Genomic DNA, 16533 nt, shown 5'->3' on the forward strand with positions numbered 1-16533 from the left:
TTCTTCACCGCACACCAAAGACCTTGTTGACAAGCTCCCATCTGTCTCTTCCTCTCTAAATAGTATTTAAGAGCTCTCACTGGACAGAGAGATCTCTCTATCTCTCTGCCTACAAGGTTAGATAGGCCTTTTACCTCAAAACTTCTGGCCAAGGTTTTGATGGGTTTTCGTTCTTTGCCAGAAACATTGTCTTGGAAAGAACAGATGGCAGCATCTCCTTTAAACCCCACCGTGGAATCCAGAGCGTGTAATTCGCTCGTCCTCTTGGCTGTAGCGAGAGCCACTAGGAACAAGCATTTCCTAGTGACGTCGCGGAAGGACGCCAGATGTAAAGGCTCAAATTTATCCGATGAAAGGAATTTCAGGACCACATCTAGATTCCAACTAGGTGTTCTAGGAGTAGCTGCTTTCGAAGTCTCAAAAGATCTAATTAGATCGTGTAGATCTTTGTCGTTAGCAATGTCCAAGGCCTAGATTCCATGAATACTGAAGACAGCATGCTTCTGTATCCTTTTATTGTCGAGACAGATAAGGTGTGATTCCTCTCTCAGAAAGAGGAGGAAATCGGCAATATTCACTATATAGGTACTGGAGGAGGACAGCTTCTGACCCTTACACCACCTCCTAAAGACTTCCCACTTTGACTGGTATACTCTTCTCGTCGAAGCTCTGCGGGCTCTAGCGATAGAGCCCGCAGCCTTGCGAGAAAAGCCTCTCGCTCTGACAAGTCTTTCGATAGTCGAAAGGCAGTCAGAGCGAGACCTGGGAGGTTGATGAGAAACCTCTCGAAGTGTGGTTGTCTGAGTAGATCGTGTCTGTTTGGAAGCGATCTGGGGAAGTCCACTATCCACTCCAGTACCTCCGTGAACCATTCCTGGGCTGGCCAAAATGGGGCTATGAGTGTCAACTTCGTGCTCTTCGAAGCTACGAACTTCCTGAGCACTTCCCCCAGGATTTTGAACGGGGGAAAGGCGTATGCGTCCACACCCGACCAATCCATGAGAAACGCATCTATTGCGAAGGCTCTCGGATCTTCCACTAGAGAGCAAAAGATCTCTATTCTTTTGGAGAGGAACGTCGCAAACAGGTCTATGTGAGGTCTCCCCCACAGGGACCAAAGACTTCGACACACTTCTTCGTGTAGAGTCCATTCTGTGGGAAGGACCTGATTTCTCCTGCTCAGCCTGTCCGCTCTCACATTCTTGATCCCTTGAACAAACCTTGTGAGGAGAGTTATGCCTCTTTCTTCGTCCCGTCCAGGTTAACAGGTGTCTTGTCAACTGATAGAGGGAGAAAGAGTGCGTGCCTCCTTGCTTGCGTATGTAAGCCAGAGCCGTGTTGTCCGAGTTTATCTGTATCACCCCGTCTCTGACTATCTCTTCGAAGAACTTTAAGGCTAGGTGTATGGCCACAAGTTCCTTGCAATTGATGTGCCAGGACACCTGTTCCTTTGTCCAGGTGCCTGACACCTCCCTTGCTCCTAGCGTCGCTCCCCATCCCGACTCCGAAGCGTCGGTAAATAACACTTGGTCTGGGTTCTGCAGAGCAAGCGATACGCCTTCGTTCTTTTGAAGCGGAGGGATCCACCACTTCAGATGATCTTTTACTTCTTGTGGAAGTTGGAAGATGTCCGAGAGTTGACCCGTCTTCCAACTCCACACCTCTTTGAGGAAAAACTGAAGAGGGCGAAGGTGAAGTCTCCCTAGCGAGAAGAACTTTTCCAATGAGACAGGGTCCCTAAAAGGCTCAGGAAATCCCTCGCTGAGCTGTTTCTTTCTCTCTAAGAAGCTCGAGATTCTCGACAAACCTCGAGCGATTCTTTCTCGCGAAGGATATACCCGAAAACCCCGAGAATCCATCTGAATCCCCAGATAGACCAAGTTCTGGCTGGGGATCAGTTGTGACTTCTCGAGGTTGACGAGCAACCCTAGCGAATCTATCATGTTCCTTGTTACTTCTAAGTCCTCCAAGCACTGAATCTTCGACTTGGCCCTGATCAGCCAGTCGTCCAAGTAGAGGGAGATGTTTATCCCCTCTAGGTGAAGCCATCTTGCTACATTCGCCATCAGGTTGGTGAATACTTGTGGGGCTGTAGACAGACCGAAGCACAGAGCCCTGAACTGAAAGATCTTGTCTCCTATCACAAAGCGAAGATATTTCTTTGACAAATGGTGAATGGGAACGTGGAAATATGCGTCTTGCAGGTCCCAGAGAGACCATCCAATCTCCTGGACGAAGAGCCGACATTACAGAGGCGGACGTTTCCATGCGAAACTTCTTTTTCTGTACGAAGCGATTCAGAGCGCTTACGTCCAGAACTGGCCTCCACCCCCCCGATGCCTTTGGTACTAGAAAAAGGCGATTGTAAAATCCCGGGGAGTGTGGATCCTGCACAAGTTCGATGGCCTCTTTTTCCCACATTTGCTCCACCATTTGAAGGAGAGTCTTTCTCATTAACGGGTCTCTGTACCTCGCTGACAGTTCCCGAGGCGTAGATGTTAGGGGCGGGCTGTCGTCGAAGGGGATTACATATCCCTTCTTCAGGACCGACACTGACCAAGGGTCGGCTCCCCTTTTTGCCCATACTCCTGTCAAAGTTTGCAGGAGTCTGGCGCCCACTGGTGCTTGGAGGAGCAACAAGTCACTTTGATTTCTTGAAGGGCCTAAATGAAGACCTTCCTCTCTTTTCAGAGCTCTTCTTTCTGGCAGGAGGACGAGTCGCTGCACCTCCACGAAAGGGCTGCTGAGGAGGACGAGATTCCTTCTTAACCGTCGACACTACAGGGCGTCCTTTCTTGGACGTTTGCGTTAGTAGGTCTTGTGTCGCCTTCTCAGTTAGCGAGCGAGATATATCCTTCACTAACTGAGAAGGAAAAAGCAGATGATCTGATAGAGGGGCGAACAGTAAGGCAGTCCTCTGGCTCGGAGAAACCCCTTTCGATAATAGGGATCCATAAACTGATCTCTTTTTCAGGAGACCAGCACCAAACAGGGAAGCCACTTCACCCGAACCGTCCTGTACTGCCTTGTCCATGCAGGACAGGACGCTATGGAGAATTTCTGGGTTTTTCAGAAACTCCGGATCCTTAGATTTGTTGGCCAGAACTCCGAGTGACCAATCCAGAAAATTGAACACCTCTAAAGTGACAAAAAGTCCCTTTAGAAAGTGGTTCAACTCTGAAGTGCTCCACGTCGCTCTGACCGATCCTAAGGAGTGACGTCTAGAGGCCTCCACTAAATTGGAAAGTCGGCATCTGCAGAAGCAGGTAGAGAAAGACCCATAGTCTCTCCTGTCCCATACCAAATACCTCTCTTCCCGTGCAATCTGGAAGGAGGCATGCAGAATACCGTCTTTCCTAACTCCTTCTTCTTGTCCATCCAAGAATCTAAAGAATGGAGTGCCTTCTTCATAGATATCGCAGGCTTCATTTTTAAAAAGGCCGACGATTTAGCCGTAGCTGAGCTCGAAAAGAGCGAACGAGGAGAAGGAGGAGCCGCCGGACTAAGAGAATCTCCAAACTCTTGAAGTAGTAATGTAATGGCCAAGACTTTATAACTAGAAAGTCCCTCATTAGCAGGAGGTTCGTCATCAGACACTCGTCTAACCCTCGATCAGACGAAGGAGAAAGTTCACGTCAGTTCAGTTTGGAGGGAGAGTCCTTCCAAGACCTCCTATGTTCTGAAGGAGAGGACTCCTATTTGGAGAAGAGTCATAACCTCCAGGAACGAGTCCCCGACTCTTGCCTCCTGGCTCTTGACTCTTGCCTCCTGACTCCTGCCTCCTGGCTCCTGCCTCCTGACTCCTGACTCCTGCCTCCTGACCTCCGGACTCCTGCCTCCTGACTCCGGACTCCTGGCTCCTGCTCCTGACTCCTGCCTCTTGGGCTCCTGGCTCCTGCCTCTTGGCTCCTGGCCTCTGCCTCTTGGCTCCTGCCTCCTGGCTCTTTGCCTCCTGGCTCCTGCCCTCTTGCTGGATGCCTCTACACTCCTGGCTCTGGCTCCTGCCTCCTGGTTGACTCCTCACCTCCTGGCTCTTGGCTCCTGCCTCCTGGGTGACTCCTCCACTCCTGGCCGGTGCCAGACGTCTGATCGTTTCATCCAGGTTCGTACCGGAAACCTCACCTCGAGTAGGAGTATCGATCCTGGAGGCAGATACCTCCATACGTTTGGAGGATCTTTTAATAGGAAGGGAAGTGTCTTTCCTTCTAGGAGGCTCCTTTGACAGGACTCCTACAAACGACGAAATCTGTTCCTGCATCGCCATCATGAACCTCTTTGTAGCCTCCTCTTTATCCTCTTCGGGAGGAGGGGAAGGAGGAGGGGAGGAGTCCATAGCCTCCAACTCCTGCCTCCTTCTCACTCTGGTTGAAAGAATGGCTCTTCTTGCCTTCTTCACTCCCGATGGAGACTCCTCAGGGAAGTTTTCAGGGCTCGAGTCAATATTCGGAGCCTTCCAACTCCTCTTGAGAGGCCGAGATCGATCTGAATCTCTCCAATCACGTCTCGGCGATGAAGATCCCGACGACGAGAAACACTCACGTAGGACGCTTTTACAATAGCGGTCCTTGGCAGTCTGGGGTGTCACAGAAACCGCCGAAGGGACACCTGATCGGTGGGGATTCTCCACAACCTCCTTTCGGCTTTCGACATTCCTTCTCCTCTGGGCATGTGAGCTTGGAAGAGGTCTAGACCTAGGAGCGTTGCTGAGCCGACCAGATGCCCCCTCCACTACACTGGGGACACTCATATCACTGTCCACTGAAAAATCACTAGCCTTACCTTGTATGGCAGCCATTTTGTTTTCCATCAACTTGAAGGCTGCTTTTAGATCCGCAAGTTCTTTTGCTGGATCTACAGGTTCTGCAATAGGAGAAGGGGCTGCAATGGAAGGAGAAGTAGCAATACTTACCCTTGGGGAAGATCCCAAGCTTGGAATTAGTTCAGATCTAGAACTACTTAAACTTCTATGAGAAGCCTTCCTCACTCTTTCTCTTTCTAACTTTTTTAAATAATTAGTTAGATTCTTCCATTCGTTCTCACTCAAGTTCTCACATTCCTTACAAGTATTAGTAAAAGAACATTCATACTCCCTGCACCTCTTGCATACCGTGTGAGGGTCTACCGAAGCTTTCGGCAACCTCACCTTGCAGCCTACATTCACACAACGTCTCACAACCATACCAGAGTCAGACATTATTAAAGAAAATTCCAAAATCAAGTCCACAAAACAGTCCACAAAAGCGTATGCCAATCCAACAATCCAGATACGTCACCAAAAGTCGGTCAAGAAGATCAATTGCCGGTGAAAAAAGAAAAACCAATCGAGAGGAACCAACAACAATGTTGATGGTCCGGGCGACAGAAGAATTCTGATTAGAAAACGGGGATGGTTCCTAGTCCTGCCACCCAGGGCAGGGCGGTAGATCACCTGACCTACCTGTAGCGTGTGCCGCGAAATTTGAAATTCTGTCGGAGACGACGGAGTCTATAGCTAAGTATATATCTGGCAGGGAAGTTGAATGTATAAAAATGACATATTTGACGTTGTTCACTTTAGAGCCAATAATAGCTGCAACTCCCAACCAGAAGAGCGCTCTCCCAGCCCTTCCTGGTCTTACCCCACATCACCCCTCAATCAGATTGTTTTATGAGATCTCAACATCGTTACCATCAATTCTTCAACCTGTACAAAAAGCACTGACCCACACATTCTCAACTTAGTGCCACCAACTTACAGCGATTCAATTTTACGGTGCTTTTTTCAGAGCCATTAACAGCATTTTTCAGCACTGTAACATGATGTTGCATCAAGTTATGGCACCATAAGCACAGTTGACGGTGCTAACAGCAAGAATAGGAATCAAGTTAATGGCGCCGTGAGCGCTGTTAACTGAAAAACCTACCTACGGCAGAAATCAACTTATAACGCAGTGCTGGAACAGATCCCTCACCGTAACTCATGGATGCATTGTAAGCCAAACAGAAGGTTTTTTTATTCAGTGTATATCCACATATGTATGTATTGTGGTGGGCTGCAGTTGCATGCAGACAGTGCATACGAGGATAGTTGAGGTAACATATTAACACATGATAAATCAGCCTGCTAATGTGAAAACAGCAATATGAGCCATGACTCAGGAGGAATGCTCATACATTAGCATCACAGAGCAAACTGGGTCTCAATTACCATATAAGAATGCATACATAACAAAGCTGTGTTTAGCAAGTACTCACCTTCACTTTGTTCTCATTCATACGCTTTTTTTGATCAGGACTCAGACCATCTGGTAATTTAATGCTAGGGGAGTTTGAAAGTACACCTGCAAATAAGACAATACTGAATCATAAAAAAATCAAGATAACTCAAGATCATCCATAACTTTGTACTGCATGAATACTAAAAGTAACACAAGAATAAAAACACTATCATTTCAAATAAATTATTTCTGCTAACTAAATTAGTATAATTTGCATATTACAAAATGAAGAAACATTTTATAATCATAGAATTGAACCTTTTTAATACTAGTTAATTTTTAGATTCAAAAGTGAATTATTAATATTCAAGTATACCTCCACCAAGATGGCTTAAAACATGTAACAACTACAAAAGAGTAACACTAACATAAATCCTCATCTTTAGTGTACTATGTGTGCCAACAGGATATCTAAAAAATGTGTAAAGATATACATATATAATATATATATATTTATATATATATTATATTATATAATATATATATAGATATATATATAATTATATATATAAAGTAATATTCTCAAGACAGTCAACTTTCAGGGAAACTGCTTACTTCAAACAGTCCATGGCAGCACATCATCAGCTCGGCAAAAATTTTTCCAAGAATTTAGTATAATCAATTTCTCAAAAACAAGTGAACAGAACTTAGCAGATACAACTGTACATTTTTCTGGCTTTTTGAGATAGTTTCCATGGCAAGAAAGATAATTGTGAAAAAGTCACCTAATGCAGGCCTAGTAATTACTTTGGAAATCCATGACCACTAAAACAAGTTGCAACATTCACATATTTCACTTATATGTAAATCTGATTATCATTAATAATATTGTATGATTTTCCCTTTATGGAATCTGATACCAAATAAGTTCTCTCGCTTTCTTCAACCTTGCTGTAATTTCTCCTCATCCCATTTTTTACATCATTGACTATTTTCCAACCTCTCTGACACCATATCTCTGCAACTTCATTTGGATTGGATTGGATTATAAAATTTAGGCCAAGGCCAAGCACTGGGACCTACTAGGTCATTTAGCGCTGAAAAGGAAATGGACAGTACGAAGGTCTTAAAGTTGTAACAGGAGCAAAAACTTACAGTTTCACTGTGAAACATTTGTTAGAGGGGGGAAAGTCTGATGGAAGAAAGAGAATATGAACATAGGTACAGAAAAAATAATGAAAGAAGTTGCACCCAGGGGCCAAAGGGACATTGCCAAAAACCTTTAAGCAATGCCTACTGTAAACCACATGAGGTGCACTGACAGCACTATCCCCCTGCAGGGCAACTTTATTTTAATTAATGGTCATCCCACTGCACTCAAGCCATGAATCTTATCATTTAGTCGTCACATAATGTCCACATCTCCCATTTCTTTAAAAGTGCCCTTATACAAGCATAATTTTTGCTCCTCTTACTAGTGAGATACACTTGAAAAAATTCTGCTGTACTTTATCTCAGGTGCCTAATCTTCCTTACTGCAGTATCAAAACCTGCTCCACGATCCAGGATGTATGCACGCAAGGTAAGTGGTGACAGGTGGTGATGTCTTGCATTAGACATGAAAAGCATATGCATAGTAAAATATGCAATAATCTACAGTAATCAAAAAGAATTACTACCTCAAGGGATGGCCACAACATTGTTATACAACTTCTTCTCTATGTACCTCCTTCATCCCTTGTTCACCAATACCACAGGCCTCTCTAACCTTTGCTTTCAGAGATATTACACCTGGGACTTTCTTTATAATCATTTCTTTTGCATTTGCAATAAGCAGAATATAATAGTCAAAATTGCGGAAAAGTGTGCGAAACTTGAACTTTAACCTTGGGCTTATGCCTGACTCACCCTTGGTTGAAATTGACAAGGAACCCTTCTCCATATCAGCCAAAAATGCTCTCTTTTGATTATTTACTACTATCATCTATGTACCTATGTATGTAGCTTCCTCAGTCTTGATCATTGAAATGATCTTAAATTATTCTGTCTTTGTTATATATTCTATACATCATAGAGAGATCTCTAATTTTAATCAGAGACTTCCTGGCACCCTTGCACAAAGTCCATCTCACTACTTGTCTAACAATTCTCAAGACCAACAAATAAGTGCTACCTCTGTAAGAGCTTTCCCTCTTATGTTGTTGCTTCTCCTTAAATATGGCTCATGATAAAAAGGCTTCCTCTTTTGATTTCAGTCAAAAATTACTGACTTTTGTTGATTCTAAAAATGTTTTCTCAGCCTCTCCTCCAGCGCCCTCCCAATGTTCAATGCATGCTCAAGCAACCCTTCATCCTCTGTATTTTTCTTTACATGGTAAATAACTACTGTCAAACTATATTCTCACTTTTCTGGTCCAATCACTTCTGTCATCAGACTTTCAACTAATGCATTTTGGTCAGCTCATGAATGACTCCCCCAGCTGCTTTTAGGATATGACATCAAAATCATTACTGAATTGGCAGAAGATTCTCTTTTACAGATCTTCAATAATTATTGCTGCATCAGCCCTAAATTTCCATGTGATATCTAATAGTTCTTTTCATAAGAGGCAAAATGATACCCTGGGGACAATAACAGTCTTCTATCAAGTAATAAACAAACCAACATTTCATAGCAACAACTGCTGCTTACTGGGGAGGGTAAAATGAAAAATGTTCAATATGCATATCATATATACTACTGCTCTGGTTCAAAGCTATGGTCTGATTACTCATTGGTAAACCTTTCTGAGGTTTTGAGAAGGAATACTCTAAATGGCAAGAGACCTGTGAATAGTGGCTTTCTCACAGGTCGACCCAGAAATATGTTTTTTGTATTCATAATCTAGGGAGAGTAAGAGTAACTAGAATGATAAATGCACAATATATTGTCATTCCAATGTTGCAAAACAATATATTATTGTACTTTTCTCAGACTTCAGTTTTTTTGCAGTTATGGTGTTGTTTGAGGTACAGTTTGGACAGACAGATAATATTTAAACACATATTTGTAAAAAAAAAAAAATGATGTCACAGCATAAATATTAACGGAAATATGATAATGTAAACATTGCACAACTTCAATCTCGTTTTTCACCGATTTCTGTTTTGTGCAGATGGACGGTTGTTCGAGTGACGGCCTCATATGTGAAATGAAATAGAAATCATAGAGTTGATACACAACCAGCATTGCCTGAGACTTATTGAAGTGTACATCCTACACCATTGCTGTCACATTCTACAAAAGTGCAATTTCCTCCGTGTCACTCAATAATGATTAATCTTCCCCCATGACCTTACAGTAATGGCCCATTCTCAAACAAGCAGAAGAGAGCTCCCTAACATGATATTGTTAAGATACAATAAAGTTTTGTACATACTTACCTGGCAGATATATACTTAGCTATAGACTCCGTCGTCCCCGACAGAAATTCGAATTTCGCGGCACACGCTGCAGGTAGGTCAGGTGATCTACCGCCCCTGCCGCTGGGTGGCAGGAATAGGAACGATTACCGTTCTAGAACCAGATTTTCTCTTCCACCTGTCTCCTGAGGGGAGGTTGGGTGGGCCATCAATCGTATATATCTGCCAGGTAAGTATGTACAAAACTTTATTGTATCTTAACAATATCATTTTTGTACATGGAACTTACCCAGCAGATATATACTTAGCTGATTGACACCCTTGGTGGTGGGAAAGAGACAACTATTTACTGAATAGACAGGTAAACAACATACGTTGTAGGTAATAAATAAATAAAACCTTGGTTCCTACTTGATCAGGCGGAAGCCTCCATGGCTAATGCCTAGGAATCTGCTTCGCCTCAAGAGCCTCAGCGAGGATGTGACCTATGGCTAAGAGTTCTTGTGGGTCTGTCGATGGGGTCTTATCCATTTACTCGACAGAGCCTCTTACATGACAATATGCCTATGCCTAGTGGCATAATTAAGGAGCACAACACCGATCCCGATCACCTGATCCTAACACGAGGGTTAGTGCTTAAGTTGAAAAGAGTTATCTACAAACTCCTTTCAAACCACCCAAAGAAAAAACACGACGTTAAATAAAATTTAACTCACTAGTTAAGGATCAGTATCTGCTCCCTATCCCAGCAATGTATCCGCAGACACGTATCAACCAAGAGAGAAGGATCCCTCGAAGGTTATCTTGACATCCTTCGGATAATGGGAAGTCAACACAGAGTTGCATCTCCCGTATGTGACAGCTAATATGTCCTTATGACATATTGTTAGGGAAAGAACAAGAATTCGGAAAAGCTCGCACTTCATGCGCTTTTAATTCTCAGCTGTTTGAAGGAATCATCAATGCACTTATCAAGTGCTTAGGAGATCACAATGTCTCAAAGAAGGCCAGGGCGTTCTTTGATATAGATCTCTTCTGGGTGAAGCCTGGAGCCTGGCTAGCGCTTGGCAGGCGCCTAGCGCCTGTCTAGCGCCTCGCGCCTGGCTGGAGCCTTGCGCCTGAATGGCGCCTAGGGCCTGGCTGGAGCCTCGCGCCTAGATGGCGCCTTGCGCCTGGCTGGCGCCTCGCGCCTGGCTGGTGCCTGATTGGCTCCTCCTTCCTGGCTAGCGCCTTGCGTCTGGCTGGTGCCTTGCGCCTGGAAGGCACCTGGAGCCTGGCAGAAGACTTCATGATTACTGTCTATGAGTCTGCATGCCTCAAGAGTTTCAGCGAGGTAGGGACCTATGACTGACAAACCCTTCTGGATCATGTCAATGGGGGCTAGCCCGCTTACACGACAGAGCCTTCTCGGATCGTGCCAATGGGGCTGACCCACTTACATGGCAGAGCCTTAACCTGTATCATATCAATGGGGACTAGCCCTCTTACATGACAGAGCTTTAGGTTTCTCTTTACTGGAAGGAGCCTTGCGTCTGGATGGATCCTCAATCCTGACTGGAGCCTAGCCTTGAAGGAGCCTGGCACCTGGATGGCGCCTGGCTGGCTTCTAGAGCCTGGCTGGCTCCTAGAGCCTGGCTGGCTCCTAGAGCCTGGCTGGCTCCTAGAGCCTGGTGGTCCAGAGGCCTGGTTGGCCTAGAGGCTGGCGGCTCCTAGAGCCTGGCTGGCTCCTAGAGCCTGGCTGGCTCCTAGAGCCTGGCTGGCCTCCTAGAGCCTGGTTGGCTCCTAGAGCCTGGCTGGCTCCTAGAGCCTGGTGCTCCTAGAGGCTGGCTCCTAGAGCCTGGCTGGCGCCTCGCGCCTGGCTTGGCTCCTCCACACTTGCTGGAGCTTCGAGCTTGGAAGAGTCTCTAGGCTGTCTGACGATGTCTACATCGGACACTCTTATATCTGTCCGATTTGTTCGCCTCTGGCGCATTTGCGCCAGGTTGGAGGCCCGCTCCTTCTCAGTATCCGACCATGACAGAGTTCCTTGGAACTGTCCGCCTCTGGCGTTTTTCGCCTGTATTGGCATTTGGCGCTTGGCTGGCGCTACATTGTCCGAGAGTCCTGAACAACCACATAGTTATCAGGAGACTGGAGAAGGGTGGAAGAAATTCTTCCCCTTTGAGCTTTTGGCCCCTGGCAAGGGGAGGTGATTTTTTTAGTCAGCTACACCCAGTAGACGACAGGATATCTAACAACACGAGAGAGAAGAGTCTTCCTCCGAGGAGGATCCTTCGTGAACACTTCTTTTGCTAACGAGATCTCTTCTTACATGTTGATGAGGTTCCTCGTTGCAGAATCTTCCCTATCCTTGCCCGAAGGAAGGGAAGGAGTCTGGAAGTCGAAGGAGACTCTGAGCTGAAAATTGGCGGAAACCCTGATTTCTAGCTCTTATTGTATCCTTCTGAATACCTTCTGGGAAGCATTTGAGGCCCTCATCGCACCCGAAGACTCTGTAGGCAAACGTTTAAACCATCTCTTCTTCTGTAGATGAAAATGTAAGTACCCTGCCTGGGCAACTAAACTTCTCTCTGAAAGCGTTGCGTCAGGAATAGAGGGATTTATTTCTTTTGCCAGACATACTATGCTGGCAAGAACCCATTGCCGAGTCTCCATTGAATCTGATGCGAGATTCCAATGCACAAAAAATTCACTTGTCTTCTTGGTCGTTTAGGGTTAAGAGAAACAAAGAATTCCTTCATAAACTTCCTCAAAGAAGTTAGATGAGGAGCAGTTCCATTTTGTCGGAACACGGAATCTGTGGCCACAAAAAAAAAATCCCATTCGAAGTACATGATATCCTACTCTTGTCGTATTGCGGTATCGTATAAGATCCCGAAGATCCTAATCCTCTGTTATCTCTAATTCCCTTTGTAGAGACAGAGTATGGCCTTTTACTGCGTTCTTTGATAGCAGATATATACATAGGTGATTCTTCCCTCTGAAAGTGAAGAAAAAACCTCGCTATGTGGTTCACAGAGGTATCGGAAGAGGACAGTTTCCTCATTCCATCTAGCACGATCTGCAGCAATTCTATGTCTTAGCCATGACTATTGTCATTTACCTTGAAAAAAACCTCTCATTCATGTCCACTTCTGGTCAGTCTGCACGCGGACAGACTCAGAGTGGAGAGGTTTTATAGGTCTATTTATAATAGATTCTGATAGAATATCCAGATACTCTTGGAAAAGCCTTACGAAACATGCTGTGAGAAGAACGTGACTTCTGTGAATCCAACCTCTCTAAGGCCAAAATGAGGCATACATCCTCTCTTCCTTTGACGCCCAATTATCTTAATATCTGTTAAGAATTTATAACTAGGGGAAAAAAGGCTAAAGTTTATTCCCCTTCTTTAAATTTAAACAAAGATGTCTTATATTGCTACCTCTCTTGGTTCGAGGAAAAAGAAGCAGTCTAAAGGAAGCCTGTTCGTCTTCTACCTTACAAAGAGATCTATGAAGAAGACTTTCCGCAGGTTCTCACAACTCTTTTCAATAAATGTTAGACATACGTTAACAGTTATTATCTTCGATCGAGAAGGTTCTCACGGACATGCAAAATCTTGCATCGAACCTCTTCAAGGATCGTTACGTTCCGTGTCTGTTCCCAAATAGGTTCTCTTTTGTTAACGCGAACCGGGCGAAAAAAGAGATTCTCGATGCTCTTTGCGATATGAGAGAGTCGTGGAATTGGCCTAAGTGATTAAAATAAATCATTTCATCATTCCTTGTAAGCGACCCCTTTTCGATTAAATGGGTAACGAAATCAGGAACGAATCTTGCCGTTACCGAGCCCTGCTGTCCGAGAGGCTACTGGACTCTTAGGTTAATAACTCGCTAAAACGAGAAAATATCTTGGATGGTGCTTCTGGCACAATTTGCGCCAGGCTGGCGCTTCCTTCTAGTTCTTTTTAGGTTATGTGCCATAACATCTATGCCTTTATGGTACCCGACATCCTTCACATGTTAATTCCGTTCTTAGTGGGAAAAAAACTTTTATATACGTAGTATAGTCCATTCAGGGAAACAACTTCTGCCACTAAGAGAATGTTTCCCATCCGACTCACCCAACTTCTCTTGAGCAATATCCGAATTTAAAAGGTTGTGTGCGTTTCTCGAAAGGATGAGAGAATTATATATATCGCGCGCTGCCGTATTAGAATCCTTTATAATACTGTCACATTGTGGTAAACAGCATTAATCTAGGAAACCTTTGTAAGGATACTAGGAATTCTGTAGTTAACCTCGGTATGTGCATAAGACTTGACCATACCGTAGTCTTAAAGTGAATTCTCTACTACATTCATCTTCTCACTAAGCATGTACTCTAATAAGCCATGCTTTCGTAAGCATGAGAGCATTATACAATATAGAGTTTCGCTGCGTTAGAATCCTTTAAAAATGTTACCTACGGTAAACAGCATTGAAATGTAATATCTTTCTTATTGAAAGCTTCTTAGCAAAAGGCAGACAATATTTTATTTATGTTTGCTTAACTATCCCCTCAATCCGAGGCTAAAACCACGATTGTAGGGGAGAGACACGGTTATTCATTCCATCCCGCAGGAGAGAGACATGTTACCGCCCACTCATGACCGACACCTACATGATACTGCGTTGGTGCCTAAGCGATAGCAGTCTCGTTAGCCGACTGGCCTTACTCTTCCAGAGTTGCCAGCTACTCCATTTAATAAAGGAATCTTATAACATTATTATCGAACTTCAGGAAGTTCTTATAATGCATATCTAAGCGAAACAAGACTTCGATAAATCTAGAAGCTAAGTAGGTGTTGTCTTAACAATCCCTTTAAGCGTAGTCCTTCCTAGGAAATTCCTGGAGGATTACTGGTAATTGAGTTGCTCAGCAAAGAAGTAACTATGGTATGTGCTTATGATTTGCCGTATCGTATTCTCATACAGCAGATACTCTACTACGTACCTTCTTTCCCTGCCGAGGCAGATAGAGAAAGGATATTCTGGCGCCTGGATCCTTGCACCTAGCGCCTGGAATGTTCGTCGCGCTGGAATGTTCCGCGCGCTAGAAAGGAGACTCGCTCCTGGAACGTTCCGCTTGCGTGGAAGGTCCCGTGCGCCCTGACAGTTCCGAGCGCCTACTAGACCCCTTTTAGAAAGAGCCTCTTGCCCGGAAAACGTTCAATGGAAGGATCGTTCTGATTGCCACTCTACTGTAAGGCTCCTTGCCTCTAGCCGTCTGTTTTTCTGGCGCAATTTGCGCCAGGCTGGCGCTTCGTCTCTTTGAAGGCGCCTTGCGCCAAGAAAAATTTTCTAGAACGCGGCTCGCGTTTGGTTGTAGGAACGCGGCTCGCGCTAGTCTGTTAGCTGGAACGCGCCTCGCTGCTGGCTATAGGAACGTACCTCACGCTAGCTTGCTGGAACGCGGCTTCATGGCAGCGGCTGGCTCTTGCTCAGTGTTCTCTTAGTTTTCAGAGAACGCGCTAGATCACTCCAAACATACATTCTTCGTCTTTTCGGATGTAAGATGAAGAGACGCACTTTTTTAAGGATGCCTTATCAATGGCTATCCTTGGCAGTCTGGGACGTTCTACAGAACCTGCCGAGGGGACGCCTGACCGGTGGGGGTTCTCCCTAAACCTTCCTGCGGCTGTCGACTTTCCTCCTCCACTGGGTCTGGGAGTTTGGAAGGAGGTCTAGGCCTGGAAGCGCTACGGAGCCGATCAGACGCACCCTCCACTGCGACTGGGAACACTATATTCACTTCTTACCTTTTTAGAGCTCGCCTTTTGAGCTCCATCCATTTATCTTCAAATTTGCACATATGAATTTGTAGATTCTGTGGAGTAAGAAGGTGATGAGGATGCAACAACTACTAGAATTGTCAATACTCTAACTGCTCGTTAGTACGAGAGCTCTTAAAGCTTTCTAAAGGAAGCGTATCTAGTTATATGCTTTCTGACTTCCTAAAGTAGGAAGTTAGATCTTATATTTCCTTCATCAAGTTCTAACACTTATACACGTATTAGTGAAAAAAAAAATATCAATATTTCCCTTATTGCAAAATATAAGTGTCTACCGAAAAATTCGGTAGTTTCACGTAATATATTCTTCGAAATTTCGAAGCCAAATTCATTAAAAAGTTAATAAAAGCGTATGCCAAACCAAAGACCCAGTACTTCCCTGCAAAAGACAGCCCAGAAGGTCGATGGCGATGAAAAAACGAAAATCAAGTCAGGAGGTAGCAACAACGTATGTTGACACTACCGCGACAGAGAAAATCTGGTTCTAGAACGGTAATCGTTCCTATTCCTGCCACCCAGCGGCAGGGGCGGTAGATCACCTGACCTACCTGCAGCGTGTGCCGCGAAATTCGAATTTCTGTCGGGGACGACGGAGTCTATAGCTAAGTATATATCTGCTGGGTAAGTTCCATGTACAAAAACAGAGAACATCATAGATCCTGCCTAACAGGTAAAGAGCATGCTCCATAGTTTCTTAATATGAAAGGCCACCTTGCAGTCAGCATTCTGCTTCCAAATGAGTGCATTCCACATTATCATCTCACAGCAATACTCCACAAAATGTGAAACCTTTTTCTTTTCTGCCTTAAAATCAGGGGATGTAATTTTGCCCCTTAAGAGGCAATGTTTTATGGAGGACCTCTGGGAGATTCATGCTCTTATGAATGTGGAAGATATTGATTTTGTCACCACAAAGTTTCTTTTAAAGAGGTCATCAATGAGATTTGTGAGATAATGCATGTGGACAGACATCAGAAATCTCCTTTGGTTACATCAATGGCTGAACTGTACTTTTACCTTAAGGGGCTCTCTGATCTTTAGATTAAGGTAATTTTGCAATTGCACAAATCCTTCCCAATTCCACACAAATGGTCTATATGTATGAAGATGTACAATGTG

The 16533-nt window shown here is 44.5% G+C and overlaps 1 protein-coding gene across 2 annotated transcripts in view; it reads right to left on the bottom strand.

Moving 5' to 3' along the window:
• LOC135219955 (uracil-DNA glycosylase-like) overlaps positions 1-6345 on the bottom strand; it is a 71108-nt gene extending 64763 nt beyond the window's left edge. The window contains exon 1 of one of the 2 annotated variants that reach the window (XM_064257200.1): positions 6235-6345. In XM_064257200.1, coding sequence (XP_064113270.1) covers positions 6235-6255 — 21 coding nt within the window. In that variant the 5' untranslated portion in view covers positions 6256-6345. The remainder of the gene's footprint in view (positions 1-6234) is intronic. The other variant, XM_064257198.1, reaches the window with a different exon arrangement.
• Between the last annotated feature and the right edge of the window lie 10188 nt (positions 6346-16533).

This window comes from Macrobrachium nipponense, chromosome 1 (genome assembly GCF_015104395.2).
Source record: "Macrobrachium nipponense isolate FS-2020 chromosome 1, ASM1510439v2, whole genome shotgun sequence".
Classification (NCBI taxonomy): domain Eukaryota; kingdom Metazoa; phylum Arthropoda; class Malacostraca; order Decapoda; family Palaemonidae; genus Macrobrachium; species Macrobrachium nipponense.